Here is a 20,621-nt window from a genome sequence, read left to right on the forward strand (position 1 = left end):
TCCCCCTGCTGCCCAAAGTGACTTTTAATGCATTTCCACCTGGTTGTAGAAATGGCTACATGTTGGAAAGCCAGAGCCAGGGTGTCACCATGCTGCCATTTTAAAGCAAATGTAGGTGAGGGGAAAAAACAAGCAAAATGCTGCTGGACCTTGTAGTGTTTCCATAAAGCTTTCAGTCCAACAAATGATGGGTTTGGTACAGATACAGACACTGAGTAAAACAGCATGTAAAATATTTTTGTCTGCTTTTTCCTTTTAAATATACGCTTACTGATAATGGCATCACAATTTGTGCCAAATGATTTTGTATAACTGATTTTTCTGAACACCAAACCTCCTTTGTTGTGTTGAACAAAAGGCTGAAATGCACATTTATAAACCAAAACCGAACAGGTTCTGCTTTGTTGGAAAATGCCCTTAAGGGAATAGTGGCAATAAACCACATAAAACCAAAACAATGAGCGAGAAAGTTTTTTGCCAAACTCCATAAGCTCCAGAAATTTTCATCAGATTCCGCCAGTAATTATTCCAATTTTAACACTCTTTTTAATTGCAATTTAATAGTGTTTAAAAAGAAAAGTTATCAACTATAATTGCTTCAAAGCTGAAAAATATGACAGCAAAATAAAAGTCAGTAAGCCCGACAATTATTCTATTAACAGTGCATTAAAACCATCTCTGAAGAGAATCTCCCCATCAAAGAGATACTACTTTAGATACTATATGGTATTTTAAGCCTTGCCACCGCTACAAACATTCACATCCGCTTGGAAACAATTTATGTACTCATCACTGGAAACCGCGTTTAGTGTTTGTGGCTATTTTCCAGTCCATCAATACAGATTAGTGTTTCGCCGTCTGCCACAGATTCTCCTGCTATCTGATCAAGTTAGACCCGCTGACTGACAGCCACTTTGCCTCACAGCAAAGCCAATTCAGTCAGCTTTTTATTAGGCTCTTCCAGCCTCTTTCTCTGGCTGCCTGTCAGCTCGGAGAGAGGCCATTACACTCCAAGACTGTTCCACTGAACCTAAACAGGACCTGTCACCCCCCCTTGATGCTGAAAAGTAGCGCATTTGTCTGTCTGTCTGTCTATCTTTTCAAGCTCTATTTCACAGCTGTCTTTCTGGTCTAAGGAAGATTATTACACTTTTGCTTTAACCTTCTGGAGTCTCATGAAATGCTGATATCCGAGCCTTTAAAGGCCTACGCTGTCTCTAGGACATTTGGCTGCACAACTGACAAGAGGACTGGCACCTCAATCATGTAAGTCTGACGAGCATGGAGGCAGACATTTTGGCGTACAGGCTTTGCTCATCAGAAGTCAGTGGAGAAACCCCTCTCCAATCCATCGCACAGAAAAGAATTTTAAATTGCCAGAAATAAGAGCGCGCTTCCCCCAGTACTGCTCAGTTATATTTCTTGCTGTTGAAATAAGTTATTTCCAAGCTTGAAAGGACTGGAAACAACTGCCAGCCAAACATCTACTTAGTTTACAGTACAAACACAGTCCATACTTCAAATATTTTATTAAAATAAAGCATTAGGATGACAAAAGGGGTCACTGAAGTAGATTTCTGTGATACAGACTTGACAGAACAGAGATATCTTATGAAAAAGAAATATATCCAAAGAAGAATAGATGTAGTATTGTTCTTGGTCATTTTCTTCGCTATGGTTTGAGAATTATGTCACTTTATCTTTCATTTAGGCAGCTTTGAAAGGCAGACATCTCTGCAAGTGATCATAATCAGCAGCGGTCATCAGACATATGATGCTTATTCCATGAGATCACAACTAAAAATCTGACTTTTTACAACTCTGATATAGAAGCCCTGTGCATCTGGTTAATGAGGCAGATCAAACAGATTATTGATGGATCCAATTACTTTGGCAACTGCTGGTTGTCACTTTTTGTTTGACAGAAAAGTAGAAATATATTTTTTGGGATATCATTGTACATTTCTGCTGCTTTGTGATCATCTGAAAAGCTTAAAGCTACCCAGTTTTAAATCTAAGAGATACCAACTGGAGATTTTAGAGGATGTAAAAATACGAAATGATCCAATAAAACAACTTTAAATGCATCAGCTTCCAGTTAAAAATTGCTTCGAAATCAAATATCTGGTGACATAAAAATGTGTGAACATTTCTAGAGAAGTGGCTCTAACCTTGAAAATAAAATGGAGAACATGCATGTCACAAAACAGCTATTTGCTTCCCTCATTTCTTTATACAGGAGGTTTTTGTAAAATGTACTATTTACTATTATAAAGGGTGTTTTTTGTGTGTCTGAAGCAGATAAATATCCCTGTATAGTTGTACTTGTTTTTCTTAATATAAAGCTACTGAGGCATTGCTTTGGTTTAGGGAGAGTGAGGAGAGCCGGTGCGTAGCATTCTATTTCCACGACCAAACAAAAGCGAGCGAGACAAAAATAGAGAGAATACATCTCCATTACACTGTTGGGAGAGATATATGATGTTGTTTACTGTATTACATTGCTTGTCCCTTACTGCAGGCTACACTGTTGAGGGAATTTATAATTCAGACTTAGCGGATTTATTCATCTCCTCTCTTCCCCATTTCGTTTTCCACCACGCCTCCCAGAAAGCAACCGGCTGCCAGGAGGCGTGACAGAGACATCTTCTAAGTACCTGCACTTATTTACTGACATGGAAACTAAAAATTCAGTTTTGGCAGATTGGCATTAAATCACCATGGAGCTGAGGTGCTTTTTCAAACATCCTGTCAGCTGCACCGGTAGACATCTTTAACTTTACTGTCATTAATTCAGTGATGACTACAAACCCAAAATGATCCTCAGAATGAAAAGGTGTTTGTTTTCTGTGCCGTTTGGTGTAATATTCTTTGAGTATGATGTGCCGAAAGTGAATGATGATGTTATCCTGGCAAATGCTATTTGAATTGATGAGTAGTACATGTGTGTGAAGTACTTAATGCTGAATGTTCTAATAACCACCGATGCTTTGATTGTATTGAATGTGTGTGAGGGAAGAGAAGGCCTAGAAACTGTGTAAGGATGGCTGAAGGGTTGATGAGAGATCACAACTTTGATGCTTTCTACGAGATGAGATATGGAGTGCTCAATACATAACGGTGTATACTTAAGGTATTATAACTTCTAATATATATTGGGATCACAACAATACATGTAAGCATTTTATGCATGAAATCTGTCACAAAATAACGAGGGTAAAATGGGAATTAAAAGTGTGAACATGTCTGGGCATACTCTCTGTAAAAGATGACCTAATGTAAACTTAAGGCGCATGTCTTCTGGAAAGTGATCTAGGGGTAAAAATATGATAACCTGATCTAACCAGTAGATTCAGAAAAGTATAATGGTGTCAAAACTGTCACTCCTATCATACACCCTATAGGAGTGGAAAAATGACCAACTCTCTCAGCATAAAAGAAGGTGCACAGCTCAGTATGTTTAGTTTTTGTTGGGGTGTTAATTACCGTTACAAACTGCTCCTGGATTTTTTGTCAACAATAAATCCTGCTGCTGCTGAATGCTGATTTCTCTTGGCGATTTTTTGAACATCCTTAACATCTGAACACGGTCAAGTCTTAGACTCTGGCAGTTGTTTTGGAACTTAGACTCCACTTCATCACTAGTAACAGCTACATACAAGGAGCAACAGCACCTAAAGCAGTACAGGATAAATATATTTTACTGTCTTCTTAAAGGTTAACTATGTTACCTTGTTTTGCCTCCAACTCCTCCAGACTGAGGGACGGTCTTTTCTCTTCTGGTGCGCTGACTGGAGGAGGCTCCTTATCAACCAGCTCAGCTCCACCAATCACAGCTTCCAGGCCCTCCTCATCCAACAACTTCAAGCAGAAATATAACATAATTTATTGTTAGATGTAAGTTTTCTATCCACAAAAAGTAACCCAGACATAAAGCATGTGCAATGAATAAAGCTGAACCGAACCTTGTCCTCATCCGAGTCATCATCCAGTCGAACTCTGTTCTTTTCCAGTGGCAGCATGTCATTTTCTTTTGCCTTGATGGCAAAACAGATGGGGGCAAAAGAGGCTGTAATGGCACAGAGACATAAGGACATTTAGAACAGGTAGACAGCTGCAATCCAGCCTTCCTTTGACTGACAGGTTCAGAGGAAAATGACAAGTAGAGGCCAGAGGGAAAGATGAGGACGGGGATGGACGGATAACAGATGGATGAACAGGACAGAGAAACAGCGACAAAAAGGAATTGAAGAAAATCTTTATAAGACAAGGAGTGAACAGACATTCAGGCTCGACAAGAAGACGAATACGAGGCATTTCTTTTTTTATAATGAAATATCTCTGCTCTAGACGAGACAGCGTGCCCCACTCCCTGAAGAAATAACGTTAATATAAGACCTTGATCCTTATTGTGGAAGGCTGAATAGTTTACTTGTGTACTACTGCAACTAGTTATTAGTTTCCCTCGGCCTGCTCCGAGATCTGTCGCATCCCAACAGTCTGTGTGAACGCACGGCTTCATTTGCATATATGTGCATGTTTATGGCTCCCGCCAGCGTAGTGGTAAGCAGACTCTTTCATCTTTGCAGAGACATTTCTGGCCTGATATCGCCAAATGAAACTGCCAGCATAAATACCAACAGACTTGTAGGCGGCTGTGCATAAACACCGACATATGAGACATACTCACATATACACTTGAATAAATACGCTCATGCATACTCACACACGCTTCACCCAAAGGCTTTGCATCTCATTTGATGAAAGAACGAACTTCAGAAAAGAAAGTGCAAGTAGTCTTGTGTTCTGTGCATTTGTTTGTTTTCTGTGTCCTACCTTTTGTCAGCCTGGAGTCCTTGGACTTGTCTGAGTCGAGCTTATCGCAGTCATCTACACTCTGCATTAAGAAAAAGAGAACAGGAAGAGAGAAGAGGGAGAAGTCAGCTTTTATGTGTTTAAAATGCTAAAAGGCGAACTAATGATATGTTATAAAAAACACAGGATTTCGATATACCATCTCAACTTGAGTTTTTCTTATAGTGAATCTATATTATGGGTAAAACTGTAGAAGTCTGACAAGAGACAGATGGTGCTGAAAATGAGATTTCACGGAAATCTGCATGCCTTCACTTTTACATGATGTACTTTTACGGTGAGTTGGACGTATAGTGGGAGGATGTGGAAAAGTTGGAGGAAAGAAAGTTTTTTAGAGGCATCGAGAAGAGCTGGCTGTCTATTTCCTGTATAAAAAACATCCTAATTTAACTGGCCGGGCTGCTGAAAGAAACACCTTTTAGTGTTTATATGGTGTCAGTGGGTCGTCGCTTTATAATACTGGTGATAAATGGATGTGAAATGTTTGAATGAGTCACTCTTTTGCATTTGTTTCAAATAAAATCTATAACCCTCACATTTAATTAATGTAATTATTCATCTGCAGGGATCCATCCACAGTTAAAGTTAAATGTGTCCCTGCTGTGCTGTGCTAAAGCGAATGTTTCTGTAGAAGAAGCAATAGCAGCTGTGGAGAACATTATGCTTCTGGTCTAATGTTCTCCTCTTTAGTACGTTTAGATTTCTATAGAGGAAGCAGGGAACCATTAACAAAAGCCTTGGTCTGATGAGCTGAATTTTTTTTGCATTCTTTTCTTTTTTTTTTTAAACAGCACAGAAGTGGAAATATCAGCCAGACAATGGAACTGATCTTCTTGTGTCCACAACACATTTTTTTCCTTCACACCTGAAAATCTCCTGCACAATGCTCACTGGACTATGATTGAATCCAAAATGAGAGGGAAAGAACAGTAAATCCAAGCAAGGTGCTGTCTACACATTCACACAACTCACTTCTGTTTGAAAAATTATGGAAATAAATTAAATAATCAGCAGTACAAACCCTCTCATTTCACAATGCATTGACTTTTTTTTTTTTTTGAAATGAACTACTCCGGTGGATAATCAGCAGCTAATTTGTGTTTTTTTTTACCCACCTCATTTTTCTACTAATTTTCTGAACTGCACTCATCACAACATGACCTTCTGTATTGTAAACTGCAATGCGCGTGGTCTTTCTGCAGCAGGAAACAACAGGTTTGTGGACATTTAAATGAACATTTAGCTGCTCCTTTTAAAAATTTTTCTGTTATAATCGTTTAAAACCTGAATGAACTCTGGTGATGCAGCAGAACAGGGGCATCAAACTTATTTTAGTTCAGGGGCCACATTCCGCCCAATTTGATCTCCAATGTTCCGGACCAGTAAAATCACAGCATAACAACCTATAAATACCCACAACTCCAAACTTTAATCACAGGTATTTGGAACTGAACAATATAGTGTTGTACTTTATGATCAAAATGACAAAAGTCAGACCAAAAAACCCCACCAAAAACAAGACAAAATACTACAAAAAAGAGAAAAAAATGACAAAATATGAGGCAAACGACACAAAACAAAAGAGACACAAACATAGACAAAAAAAGTTACAAAGTGACAAAAAAATGGACATTGACATAAGTGAGACAAAAAACACAAAAAGACAAAAACGATGCACAAAACAACGAATAAAGCAAAACAAAATGACAAAAGCGAGGAAAAAATGACAAAAAAATCAGACAAACATGAAAAAACAAAAAAAGAGACAAAAAATTTCACAAAAAGCTACAAAGCGACAAAAAATGGACAATCGACATGAGAGACAAAAAACACAAAAATACAAAAACGATGCACAAAACAACGAATAAAGCCAAACACAAAATGACAACATCAAGAAAAAAATGACAAAAAAATCAGACAAACATGAAACAAAACAAAAAAGAGACAAAAAATTTGACAAAAAGTTACAAAGCGACAAAAAAGAGAAAAAAATTATACAAATGACACCAAAAAATGACAAAAGCAAGAAACAAAACAACAAAAACTAGACAAACAACACAAGCGAGACAAAAAAACACAAAACGACAAAAACAATACACAAAACAACAAATAAAGCAAAACATAAAATGACAACAATAAGACAAAAAACACAAGCGAAACATAAAGTAAACACAAAACAAAAACCAGAAACAAAACAACAAAAACATGAGACAAACATCGAAAGTCAGACAAGAAAAGACAAAAAACAAAAACAAAACATTTCAAAAACAAGACACAAAACAACAAAAGAACAATGAGCAATACAGTATTTCATGATCAAAACAATTTGTGATGGTCTAGAAATTATTTTAAATTTATAGTTTTACAAATTTACAGTCTGCAGTTAATGTTTTTGCTTTAATTTTCACACTTTACAAAGTCGTCCCACAGGCTGGATTGAACCCTCTGGCGGGCCGGTTTTGGCCCACGGGCTGCATGTTGCACACCCCTGCAGTAGAAGATGATCTAAGAATCTACATAAATATGTTGTGAATTATCATTTTATATCACTATCAAAATAATTCTTTTTTCCCCCTAAATTGCCAAGTAAATATCTGCATTTGATCGATTCACTTCACTTTTACGTTTTACTTGCTTCTCTTTTCATTCCCGTTTACTTGTCTGAAAGTATAATTAGTCACTTCCATAGCTTTCTAATATCCCACTGTATGTTCTGCTAGTCTTCACATCAACAAAATATCGCCACAAAGGCCTTTAAACGGGCTTGTGTGCTCAGGCCAGATAACCAGCGAACCCTCTGTGGTATTACCTGTGGCAAAAGTGCTCTTAGCTGCCATCCCAAATATAAACTACTGAGGAATGAGATGGAAAAGCAGTGATGAAGCCGGTGCCACAGGAGGGAAAAAAAACTAACCTCATGAGATGGTATGTTTGAAGAATGCTTCAAAGGCAACTGCCTAGTATTCAGCTGTAATTGAACAGCGCTTTCAACAGTCAAAGCACTTTACCAACACCTCTGAGAATAGAACTTCTAAAAAAACTCAAAAATCAAAGCTCACAGGAGAAGAGGCAGGACCAAACATATTCTGAACCATTCTAGGAAGGCGTCATTTGGAAAAATCTGATTGTTCTCACACTTACACCTTTCGCTTAGCTTTTACAATCCTTCGACACATCGACTCAAATACGCCGTCTTAACACAGGACAGATTAGAGGGTGAGAAGCTTCGCTGGTAGGAAATCAGAAGCTTTGCAGACTTATGCTACACTCAAGGAAAGTGGATAGATTTCACAAGGATTTAAAATGGAAAAAATGTTTGCTACAAGTGAAAAATGTTTGTACAGCTCCAGATTCTCAATACTTTCACGTAGCCTGTATTTGACCTCTGCCCAACTGAATTAGGCTGCTGTGCCAAGAATTTCTGCTTTGTTTGTTTTGTTTCCCAGATTACAAAAACAACAACAAAAAAACTACTTTAAACCCAAACAATGATAAATTGTCAGCTGAATTCAAACATAAACCCAACAATACACGATGTAATAGTTAAATTTTGTTCATAAAAGATGCCACATTTTGTAAATACATACAAGCACAGAACATGGTACTTGATGTGCTAAATTGACTCAGATAATCTGACAGCAGAGGGGATGAAGGCTGCTGTACTGTATTTTCAACCTAAGCTGTGCCCAGATTCAACTGTGAACATGTCAGCTCGTCTCCCTGATACATTACTCTTGCAAATTTAATTTCATAATAGTCAATCATTTATCTTTGAATGGATAAAATACAAGCTATCTATTCACATCTTAGCTAGAAACATACAATCAAAGTTACAAAGAAGCTTCTAAATGCCACCTAAAAACATTATTTCATATTTTTTTAAACGATTCCAGAAGTGGAGCAAAACTTCAAAAGCTTTAACTTTTAGTTAAAAGTTCGATCACATTAGATCAGGGGTGTCAAACATGCGTCCCGCGGGCCAGATCAGACCCTCTGGCGGGCCGATTTTAGCACTTTGTAAACTGAGAAGACAGAGAGACAGAGAAGACATTAACTGCAGATTGTAAATTTGTAAAACTATAAATCTAAAAATTTCTAGACCATAACAAGTTGTTTTGATCATAAAGTAAAATACTACATTGTTCATTGTTCTTTTGTCATTTTTTCTCTCATTTTTATATTTTGTCCCATTTTTGTTGTTTCTTGTCTTTTTTTGTCTCACTTGTGTTGTCTATTTTTTAGCATTTTGTTTCTCGCTTTTGTAATTTTTTGTCTCATTTTTGTCACCTGTCCATTATTTTGTCGCTTTGCAATGTTTTTGTCACATTTTTTGTCTTTTTTTTTGTTTTGACTCATTCTTCTCATTTTTTGTCACTTTGTTTGTCCTTTTTGTCATTTGTGTCTCATTTTTGTCTTGTTTTTGTTGTCTGACTTTTGTCATTTTGATCATAAAGTAAAATACTATATTGTTCAGTTTCAGATAGCTGTGACTAAATGTTTTGTTCCTTTGTAGAGACTGATCTGGAAGTTGTAATGTGGAAATGATCAACTGAGGCTGAATGCTGTTGAAATTGAATTTATTTTTCTTAAGAAATTTCAGGTAGTTCATAATATTTCGTAGAAAGATAATTCCTTAAATATGAACATTTTTGCACTTAAGCAAAGGAAAACTTTGGAGTTGTGCTTATTTATAGGTTATCATGCTGTGATTTTAGTGGTCCGGCCCACTTGAGATTAAATTTAGCTGGATGTGGAACCTGAACTAAGATGAGTTTGACATCCCTGCATTAGATCCAGCATTTCTGCATAAATATGAGAGTTCTTATTCACCTGATGAGGAGAATTATTTTGATCATTTGGACTATTTACAAATGACTCTATGTCATCTATTTTCTTGAAAGTGGAGCATTCTGAAGATTTTTTAACATTTTGTTGCACAAAAATAATGAAAAAGTGGCTTACTATAGCAGATTTTCTCCCTTTTTTTTTATTAACTATTAAACTATAAATAATAGCACAGGCGTCGAGCAGCAATATCTGCATCCATTAGCCACAGCACAAACCACAAACACAAGACAGATTTCTTGATAGGAAAACCAAGCTGCTGCGTGTCGGAGCAGCCGGAGCTGCGTCATAATGGGCCACACTTCTCTGCACTCTGACAAGCTAATGGATTTGATTCGTCTGAAGACAAATCACTCCTTAGAAAACCTGCTCACTTCTTGATTTTTCCTTTTCTCGCTCAAATGCAAAGCGCACTCAAAAATCTCAAATATATGCAAATATATAAATAATATACATGTGTATGCCTATCTATCCTTCAATCAAGCCATTTGACTGCTCAAATTACACAAAGCTCGCTTGTCTGAGAGGAATAATGGCTTGGTAGGGATCTGACTCACCAACAGATGAGAGAGCAGCAAAGACCCGAGAAACCCTCGAGCTGAGACACACAGTTAAGACTGGTATTACTAAACCAACCACTTAGTTTCAAGAACATTTCATTGATAATAACTGCATCATTTCAAAATACTGTGACCTTAAACTAATTCCTGAAACAAGGGAGACATTACTGGGTACAGGTCAAACTACCTCAGTGGCAAAATTCAGACTGAAAGGTAGAAAATCAGATTGAAAAATGAGCTAGATAAGCTAGAGTATTTCTGTTTTCTCTTAAGAAGGGTGGATGTACCATTTGACATTACTATTGACATGTTATTCTCATCTGTCAGCTCAGTATTTTAGGCCAGGGTATATTACATTTTAGCATGGCAGGCCCAAACGTACCACCAACACAAAGCAGCTAATTTCAAGGTTGACTGTAAGTGTGGGCAGATGATTACACAACCTTTTCATTTTCTAAACTTTTTGGCTGCAAATACCGTAAAGTAGAATAGAGGGAAGAATGGATACACCTAAATTTAAAAAAATAAAAAAAGTTGGATGCAAATTTCATGCAGTATGTCAAGAAAGTGAACCTGAAATGAAGCCATTGTCCAAAGCAGACTCCATAATCCACCATGAACTGAGCTGGAGCTTTACAAAAGACTCTCACATTCCCATAACTTGAATATCACTGAAGATCTGCAGGTAGACTTTAAACATGCAGTGCGCGTGAGACAGCCTGAAAAACATCATAAAGGTTGAACTGATCTGCAAAGAACAGTGAAAATTCCTGAATCAAGAATAGAAAACCTTAGTTGACTATAAAGAAGCTGACTGTGAAGAAAGTATTTCTGCAGGAGAGCTAGGGTGAGCTCAATATTAAATATTTGATTTCAAATCCTACAGAGTGCATGTATATCTGCCAACACAGGAAACACACACTTGTTGCTTTTTCAACAACAGTTATACATGAAAAGCGCCGTTTGCTACCCGTTAATGTCATCGGCTCTGCATGCAGTTCTCAGAGTTTGGGTTGAAATGAGAAAAATAAAGCTGAACCTAATTATATTGACCTTTTTTTGTGAAATTTTTCTTGCGAAACTACTCCTATCCAGTGTCCATGAGAGCAATGCTACTCGTGAGCCCCATGAGACACTGGTGATTCATATGGATGTTTAATTATTTATGAATCTGTAGCAGCTTCTATGGAAATGATAAAACTGTGGCTTTATCTAGGATCCGTGTTTATTACACCTAATTTTCATTGCTATGTGTTTAGTGTCAACTCTATCCAACTTACTCCATCATCAAAACCACAAGTTTGATTGAAGGTGACACAATTGGGACAGATATTTTGAGTGGATTCAGAACAGATTCAGAAAAGCACACAGACATATACACTGTACCAAGAGTGTAATACCTCGAGCAAGCCTTTTCCTTCCTTCTGCATGAAGTAATTCTTCTTAAACTCGTAATAGGTGTTGTACTGATGCCAAGACTGCAGAAAGTCAAACCTACAGTGGACAGAATGAAGAACACGTACTGTATAAGACGAGAGGTGAACGCTCATAAAAGACGAGCCAGAGGATGATGAAGAGGCTCAGCAGTATTTGAAGGCAAAGTTACCGATAAGAGTCTCTAAAACCCCAGACCTGATTGGAATGACAGATATATTTCTGATTAGAACACTTACCGAGGATCATTCTTGGCACGGACGCTGGCCTCGAACTTCAGACCGTTCCTCACGACATACTCAGCCAGCTTGTCTATGACCGGCTGGATGTCAGGCGGTGGAGGAATGATGGCTGGTGTTGTTGTTGTGGAAACTTGAGCTTCAGCTTTTGAGCTGTTTGGAGGGGAAAGTTAAGATGTGGAGAGAAGTAAATACAGTTTCACCTTTTAAAACTGTGTCCTTTGTTCATTCTTGTGTCTAATTACACTATGGAATCATTTAATTAAAAATAATTCCTCATACCCTATACAGCGAGAACACATGGTCAAAGCAAAGAAAACACCACTAATTAAGCTTCTTAGTTTAACAGTAAAAGGCTTGATCCAGGGTCCGTATCATTATGCTTGATCAAGGTTCTTGAGGATACTGTAATTAAGAACCCATTAAGTCATATTCATATTAATTAATTTCTGATAAAGCATAATTTAATTATACTTTAGCCTACATCAAAGCTATCACAGAGTATTGTACAGGGATGCCCATTATATCACACCTGGTGTCTGGCAGAGCCGCTGGAGCAGCAGGGCTGGTGATCTGAGAGGGAGCTGGAGCTGGTGATGCCACTGTGACGGTGTCAGCAGGCGTAGCTGCAGTCGCCATTTGGGGCAAAGCCTCGGAAGAAGCAGGAGGCGCCATGACAGCGGAGGGCATATTGTTGTAGTATGAAGTGGCATCGATACCAGGGGGAGGCGGGGCTAAGCAGAAAGATCCGTCTGGAAGCATGTAGTACCCGTAGTACATCGCTGTTGAATGCAAAGAAAGGAAGAGAAAATCCTCGTTAAATACCTCAAAGAAATGATTCAATTGTGCCTGATAGGGGACGAGCAGTTCTGTTAACTCCAGTGGGACACATGAATAAATATACAGCTTTCTGTTAGTACTTGGGATCCTTGGATGAAACAGTCCTGCTCTGTACATGAATAGGTCTGTTTCTGAATATGGACACCAACTGCACAATATGGTGCAACACATTGTCAAACCGCTACAATAAACAATGGCTTTAAAAAGGATCACAAGCTTCAGGTAATATGGCCAGTCATTGAACTCTGTGCCTTAAAGTGCGGTTGCTGCTCTTGTTTTCATCCCAACGAATTAATTGTTCAAATTTTAAGTTTGTGGTTCGGTGGGTTAAAAGATTATTTACTAATTCATAGATTCTTGCATCATTCAGTCATTCTATCTGAACCTTGGTAAGGAACATCAACACGTCAGGGAAAAGTCGTTTGCTACTGGAAATGGAAACTGTCAAAGCGGGCCTGTTTAGTGAGCCTATAAATAACAGAAATGCCACATTTGTGCTCAGCCACTGTCTTCAAATTATATTTTTAAAAGTTGGGAAAAAGGGAAAGCTGGACAATGATATAACCCTTTAAGACCACAGTCACTTTTCCAAGAACATGTGGAGGTAATGAGCTGACCCCAAGCCCCTATGTTCTGTCTTATGTGATATAAATAGACGATATTTGTGTATTTTTTTCTGGACATACTAGTATAAAATGTGCTTACTTGCATGTGAAAACAATTCAGCAACTGCAAGACCTTGCTATTAGATTTCCTGTTATAAAGATTATTTCACACTGTGTCTAAGGATGGAGGCAAAAACTAAGCAGCTCTACTCAAGCAACATGTCATTGTGGTTAAAGAGGTCAGACCTATGAGTTAAATGGTGTAGCGGTATTCATTACACGGCTAAGATGGGCCTGTAGGTGCTAAGGCTTGCTTAGTGCTGTGATTGTTTAACGTATTTTACTGTCCTGTTCTTCATCAAGCCTTGTTTTTACATCTATTTCACCAATTAATTTAATCAGCAGGAGGACAAAAATATAAATCAACATGTGACCTTTGTCAAAGAAAGGTTATCTTTATCATTGGGTTTGTATTACAAAGACCATTTATTGAGTGGAGAACGGAAAGAGGAGGGGGACAAAATAAATGGTGAGTGTCAAAAGTGGAGACAGTGTGATATTAACACATTAGTCACTGAACTGGTTGACTTAAATGACACATCCAATTTTCTCCAGTCAGGAAAATGGAAAGCCAAAGCAGAGGCGTACATTTACAAACGTGTCATGTGATACAAGATAAAGCTTTAAGATGTGAAAGTGGAAGGCCAAAAAGTAGATTTAGTACAAACAGATAGATGGTCAGACGGACAAATGATCAGACTGCTCTATATATATTTCTTCTGGACAAAGATATAACCCTTCATGACCACAGTCACTTCCAATAGCATTATGAGATACCAAGTTCCCCCCAAATGCTCATGCTTTGTTTTTAAGTTTGCAACATTTGCAAACTTAAATGCAAATACTATTCAGCCACTTTATTAATTTCCCACTGTGGGACTAATAAAGGCTTACTGTATTGTATTTAACTGACTTTCATTTTGAAGCTAGCTGTTTTTTTTGTTTTTACTTCATCTGGTCTTACCGTTAAGTCTTTACGCCTATTAGGGTCAAAAGAAATGACTATATAAACTAATTAAGGCTGGCTATGCAGCACAAAAGAGCCAGTGGAGCAACTTAGTACCAAAGCCCTGCATTAAGTGTCACAGGTGACCAAACAAAAATATCCCAAAGACAAGCCTTTCTTACTGGACCAAGCAAAGCTAGGTACATGGGTGGGCAAATTAACAGCCCCCGTTCCGAACAGCACTGAACAACTAGGTCATCCACAACCAATTTAAAAACATCAGCAGCCTCATTTCAGTAGCAAACATCAGGTCAAAGGACAGTCTTTACTAGTGGGATGAATAAATTCCACTAGAGACACGGGCGGCTGGAGGCCAAAGATCGCACCTTTGATTAGGCAGCTGTTTCAGACGAAGACGAGTGGTATAATTTTGTTGTCCTTTAGCAATAACATAAGAAAACTCTATTGTTTGCTTTCCCACTTTATCCAATGTTCCACAAAAAAGTGACTTGGAGACTTTAACATTTCATGTTACACTTTCAACTTTTCATGTTGAAAGCATTTATTACTATTTCAGGGTCTTGTATGAGTCAAGCCTCATCTATATTCTGATATTCATTCATATTCATTTCATTTAATGTGCGCATTTGTCAGAGCTTGTAAAAGTGTGACTCTTCGGAGGGACTATATTGGGTACGCTTTAATGTTTTAAAGCACCCTGGTCTTGAGCTTACAGAAATCTCTATGAACTAAAATCACTATCGATGAGTTACCATTTTAGACAAACAAAACCGAGACGTTTTCTGAGCTGTCACTTTAATGTTGCATTTCTAACATAATGAGTCTACTCTGTAACGTGTTTTGCTCTGATCACCTTACCAGCATTGCAGTATTTGTAGCTTAAGGTATCAAACCTGTGCTAGGCTCTGTCAGGTACAACTGAAATTTCAAATAAACCCTAGGCCGAACATGTTTTTAAATCTGACCTGACTCAGTACCCAGGGTGTGCATGGATCAATCTTTGCACTGGTTGAGGTCAGGCCTTCTGTTTTTCAGGACTTGTGGGCTGCCCTGGAGAATCTCTAAACTCAATATTACCCATCTGCTAAGGCACTGAAAGTCCCTTTACATTAATTATGGACTGTGGTCAGCATTAGTAGTGAGGAATTGTGTTGACAGCCATAAGTAGTAGAACGCTCTGAGCAATAAATAGTTTAATACCTGTACAATAAAGGAGGCAGGCTTTGAATATCTTTCACAAATCAAAGCATTTTTATGCTCAAATAACAGCAAGATTACCTGTCTATAGCTAAATCCATGTTAAATGTAAAACAGGGAGTTGGTTACTTAGTTGTAGAAAATACTACAGAAGAAGAAAAGCATTAAGTAAGACTAGAGATTTCTTTAACTGCACAACAGCTGCTAGCACAGACAACACAATAAACAACTCCTGCAGCCTAATCTGTTATCTATATAACAGTAAATTACACACTAGTCAAGGCTAGTGTCTTAGCTTTCTTCCTAAGAGGGGTCGTGTAATAGCAGTGTAAAGAATCAGGAAGGCCAAATCAGAAAGAGAACAGGGTGTCTGTGTGTTAGTTTCCAAAAGTCTAAGTCTGGAGTCCTGGAATTTTAAAGATTAAACAAGTCAGCAATGTTACCAAAAGTTTCAGTTTTAGGGGTTCTAAAACTCTAGAGCACAGGAAAAGTTAAACACTTCAAAATGAAAATGTATTGGTATGGAAGTGGCCTAAGAGCAAAACAGAAGGAAATGAGAAAGTACAGATGGAAGTACATAAACTTGTGATGAAAACTACTTAAAGCCATATTCACAGTGGATTAGTATTACCTTGGGACCAGTGGTGACTTGTAATAATTGTGGAGGATGTCTATGATCTTAATCCTGTGTGAATTTGCATCTCAGTGATTGGGGGGCATTGTAGTTGTTTTTTGTTTTTTTTACTGCACACCTTTTTCTACCTCTTTCCTGATTGAATAATGGAGGCTGCGGTGGAAATTATAGACAGCATTTTAGGTGCAAATGCAGGAGTAGGCCTATGGAGCATTCACAGAAACGATAAAATCAGATCAACAAGAAGAGGGAAATCTGGGAGGATATTGAGATGGATGACATGCATAGCAGCATGCGGTAACAAACATTGTTCTAGACCTGTCTTTCAACTGGCTTAGTACAAACGCCATGACGGCCCGTTATCCCGACATCGCGACAACACAGGGTTTTAACAGTGACGTACAGGCCTAAGGGTTCTGGAAAGCACAAATGATGTTGTCCTGGCAACACTGTCGGTTCAACATGTTGGACAGAGCAGGCATCACACCGGATTCTGTGACCCATCAGATGTGCACAGATTGGACATATCTGGGCTGTAATGTCAGTAAACTCCAGTAGAATACAGACTTCACTAATCTCGTGCAAATGCACTGCATGAAACATAGACGTGGGGTTTACTTCACAAATCACCACAGATCCCCACGTAATATTAATCCCGTGCGAATAATACATAAGTCTATATAAATGTCAGGTGTATTGTGTTTTTCTCTCTCAAAAGGAAAATAAAATCTACACTCACGGTCAGCAGAGTACTGCGCTGGTGCACTGGCTGCAGCTTCCTCTGGCTTGGCTGCTACTGCTGCGGTGCCATTTCTTTCCTGTTGGGCTTTTCGTACAAGAGCTGCCAGAGGATGATCTGGGTCCATTACCTTAAGCGGCTGCAAAAGAACAAGGGCAGTTTGGTGAAAATAATACATCACACAATTAGGGGAGTATTTGTAAAGTGATGCTTAAGCAACTGAGATCACACTGCTGGTGTATTATAAGAGACAAGCCATTTTAGTGTAATAATAAGTGCATATACCACATATTCAAAGCTCTCTAAAGTCAGAAACCATGAAATCAATATTAGCTTTCATTTGAATACAGTGCAATATTTCAGCATAAGTCTGCAGGAAATGTGTACAATCCTCAGTGCTGCGTAAGAGATCTACAGAACTGAAGAGTTAACCCCATAAAATACGACAAGAGAGGAAATTTCTCTTGATGGGAGACAAAATGCCTCTTACTATAAGGAGGCCATTATTTTTCTTTAGAAAGACATGCTTCCATTCTGGCAGCTCAGAGGCTAATGACTGTCCTGACAGGACACATGAAAGCAGGAACAAAAAGCTGCAACATAAAGCCAGGGGAACAGAATAGAACCGTTGCATATTACCAGACTGCACTAAAGAGATGTAAAAATAATTTCAGATGGCAGACAGTGGTCATCTACAAGCTAGAATTACAGCATATTTACACAGTATTATAATTAAAAGGATATATTAAACCAGTTTCAGTCAAGTATCTTGAAGCGCAATGATCTTAAATATTCCAACTAATTTCTGTCTGTAATGTCTCTCAATCAAAATAATAACAGAAGACACAGTTTGATGACATTCTGCAAGTAGGAAAGGCTCATAGGACGTTGTCTAAAAATCAGTCTGATGTGGCTCAGGCAGAAATCACGTTCACGAAAGAGGTAATGTGAAGTATTATTTACGTTATGTTTGGTCATTCACATCATTTCACTGCCTGCAAATAGCATTAGCTTACTAACTAGTACTTGATAATTTATCAACACGAGTTGACTATCTCTACAGCTACTTGGGATGGGTACTGAATCTCAGAATTAAACCGGCTCCAGGACTAAATTATCAAATACTGGAGTATCAATAAGCTCCACAAAGACCAGTTCTGCTGTCGGTACTGGAGAAATTAAGAAAATAGATTTCCTATTTATTGCTGCTCCAGAAACGTTATCTTGCAAATTTTATCTCACCAACAGAGTTTCCAATTTGTCTAAAATACATTTTTGCTACTCCGAATCCAGATGTGCTCTTGGCGACTATGGTAATGTGTATATACACTTCACTGCAGTCCAGTTCGACAATACTCTTTGCCACATGCCCTACAGGTCTTCTGCTTGTAAGACCAGAAACACAATCAGTCTGTCGAAACATCCGGCAAAAGGTTAATCACTCACAGGCAGAGAAATGCACAATTAGACAGCTCATAGTTCATGTCTTGTTAATCTGGGTCTGTTACATATGCAAACAGCCTGGAGCCCATACAATGTATTGAATAAATTATACCAACATGGGTTAATGATTACAAGTAACCATTAGCCAGCTGATTGTTTAGCGACAGGTGTGCTCATCAGTCACATCTGTTATATCTGTAATGGTTGGAGCAACTTTGCTCAGAGCAGGGGGAGATTTGTTGATCTGGGGGCTGCAGGCAAATATGTCTTGTGGTACTTTCATCGAACTATATATATGTTGTACAAATAGATTTCCGGAGTAACACTATGAATACTGCGCAGTAAAAATATTGTCAAAGAGAAAGTCCTGTATAGAATTATTTACTTAAAAGTGACAAAGGAAAGAAAGGGCTTTAAAAAAAAAAGAAAAAAGAATAAAGCAATGTGAATTCTGTTCCTAATTTGCTTCAAAAGTACTGTTAAAGTACCAGATTGGAGAGCAGTATCGGGAAGAGTAGTAATACAGCGGTCCCTCGTCTATCACAGGGGTACGTTCCAGAACCCCATGCAGTAGACGAAAAGAAGTGAACTAGCGACCATATACATACCTATGTGATTTTAACAACATAGAAAATTCTACGTGTGTACTCACCAGTCAATATACTACAAGTTAAATGATGAAGATGATGATGAATTAGCTGTGCAGAACTGATGACGATGAGATGAATGCACTGCACAGTGAGAATGGACAAGGCCAGATGCTGAATGCTGCTAAACACGGGAGATGGAGGAGACTGATGCTAGAGTCATTGAGCCAATCAGAGCCCAGCACTGTACACTACGCATTTTATTCCCATTTAATATTCTTTTAATAAGTTTTAATTATTATTTTTTAGATTTTTTTTTCATTTTTTAGGCTAGAAAATGCTTATTTTACTGCAAAAATAATTAAAATAATATATAAAAATACCTATATACCACAAAATCCTGCGAAAAGTGAACCGCGATATGTCGAGGGACCACTGTACCGTTAAAATCTTAATAATACCCATCCCTATTAGCTATTATGATCAAAATTATGAGGTGATTTTAATCACTGGATATCCAGCGCTGTTGGTGGTGGTCAGAACAATCATATCAAAACAACCATAATCCATCACATGTGAGCAATGAAAACAAGAGTGAAAACATAGTCCCTCTTCTCTGTTCTTTCTGGTGCTTTCTCCCACTATAAAGGGTTTAAGCCACTTTGATAACACTTGGTCTTGTTGTTTTTAGACATTTATATGCAGAAATATCACATATTATATCTTTAAGGATCAGATCAGGTTCTTCTCAAGTTACAGAAACTGTATTCCGTCGGACTAGCAGAAAAATGTTGCTCCACAAAGTAAACAGGGCTGCAATACAATTTAAAGTATTAAGCTCTATTTATCTATTAATATTACCTTCACCAGCTCCTCCAGGCGAGAGCTCTTTTTAGGGGCAAAAAGACTGGGATGCAGGTAGCTGCCGTCTCCATCGTCGTCAGAATCATCAGAATGAGATTCTACAACAAAAGATCAACAATAAAATTTGTATGTATAGAAGTGTAGCCATTACAATTGATGCCAGCAGTTAATTTGTTACAGTATTATTCTGTGTTGTTCAACTGCCCGTGAAATATAGAAGCATCAGACACAGTACATGACACATCTTGATTCAGGAGATTTTATGTCTACATTAATGCATAACAGCTGTGGATTCACTGAACGCTTGCTCTAACTCACCCTGCGACTGCTCCTGCTTGCTGGTGGAGACAAGGTTGTATCGACCTTCCTTCATGGCCCGCAGGATGTGTTTGTAATAAGGGTTCAGGTAATGGTCGAAACGGAGAAAGTCAAACTGGGAGTTACCGGCCTGCTTAGCTTTCAGCACTATCTCAAACTGAGCCCCCTGTTGACACACAAAGTTGGCCGTCCTCTCGATGATGTTGTGGGTCTTGATGGTAGCCGGCTACAAAAAGAAAAGTCAAGAAATAGACACAGATATTTTAAATTGTTCATATTTAAAGCAGACACCGACTCTACAATTATTTTCTTAGTCTATGACAGGGATGTCAAACATGCGGCCCGCGGGACAAAACCGGCCCTCCAGAAGGTCTATTCCGGCCCGCGGGACGACTTTGGAAAGAGTAAAAATTC

General features: G+C 38.2%; 1 protein-coding gene and 1 long non-coding RNA gene across 5 annotated transcripts in view; both read right to left on the minus strand.

Moving 5' to 3' along the window:
- Positions 1-20,621, minus strand: part of LOC129347324 (uncharacterized) — a 496,469-nt gene that overhangs the window by 271,863 nt on the left and 203,985 nt on the right. The window lies entirely within an intron of this gene.
- Positions 1-20,621, minus strand: part of sfswap (splicing factor SWAP) — a 69,120-nt gene that overhangs the window by 34,087 nt on the left and 14,412 nt on the right. For both annotated transcript variants that reach the window (XM_023278522.3, XM_023278525.3), the window contains exons 5-13: positions 20,208-20,433; positions 19,887-19,987; positions 16,996-17,134; positions 12,486-12,735; positions 11,954-12,106; positions 11,681-11,774; positions 4,837-4,897; positions 3,966-4,069; positions 3,732-3,861 (exon numbers count right to left, since the gene is read on the minus strand). In XM_023278522.3, the coding sequence (XP_023134290.2) occupies positions 3,732-3,861; positions 3,966-4,069; positions 4,837-4,897; positions 11,681-11,774; positions 11,954-12,106; positions 12,486-12,735; positions 16,996-17,134; positions 19,887-19,987; positions 20,208-20,433 (1,258 nt within the window). The remainder of the gene's footprint in view (positions 1-3,731; positions 3,862-3,965; positions 4,070-4,836; positions 4,898-11,680; positions 11,775-11,953; positions 12,107-12,485; positions 12,736-16,995; positions 17,135-19,886; positions 19,988-20,207; positions 20,434-20,621) is intronic.

The sequence above is a fragment of the Amphiprion ocellaris genome, chromosome 17 (genome assembly GCF_022539595.1).
Source record: "Amphiprion ocellaris isolate individual 3 ecotype Okinawa chromosome 17, ASM2253959v1, whole genome shotgun sequence".
Classification (NCBI taxonomy): Eukaryota; Metazoa; Chordata; class Actinopteri; family Pomacentridae; genus Amphiprion; species Amphiprion ocellaris.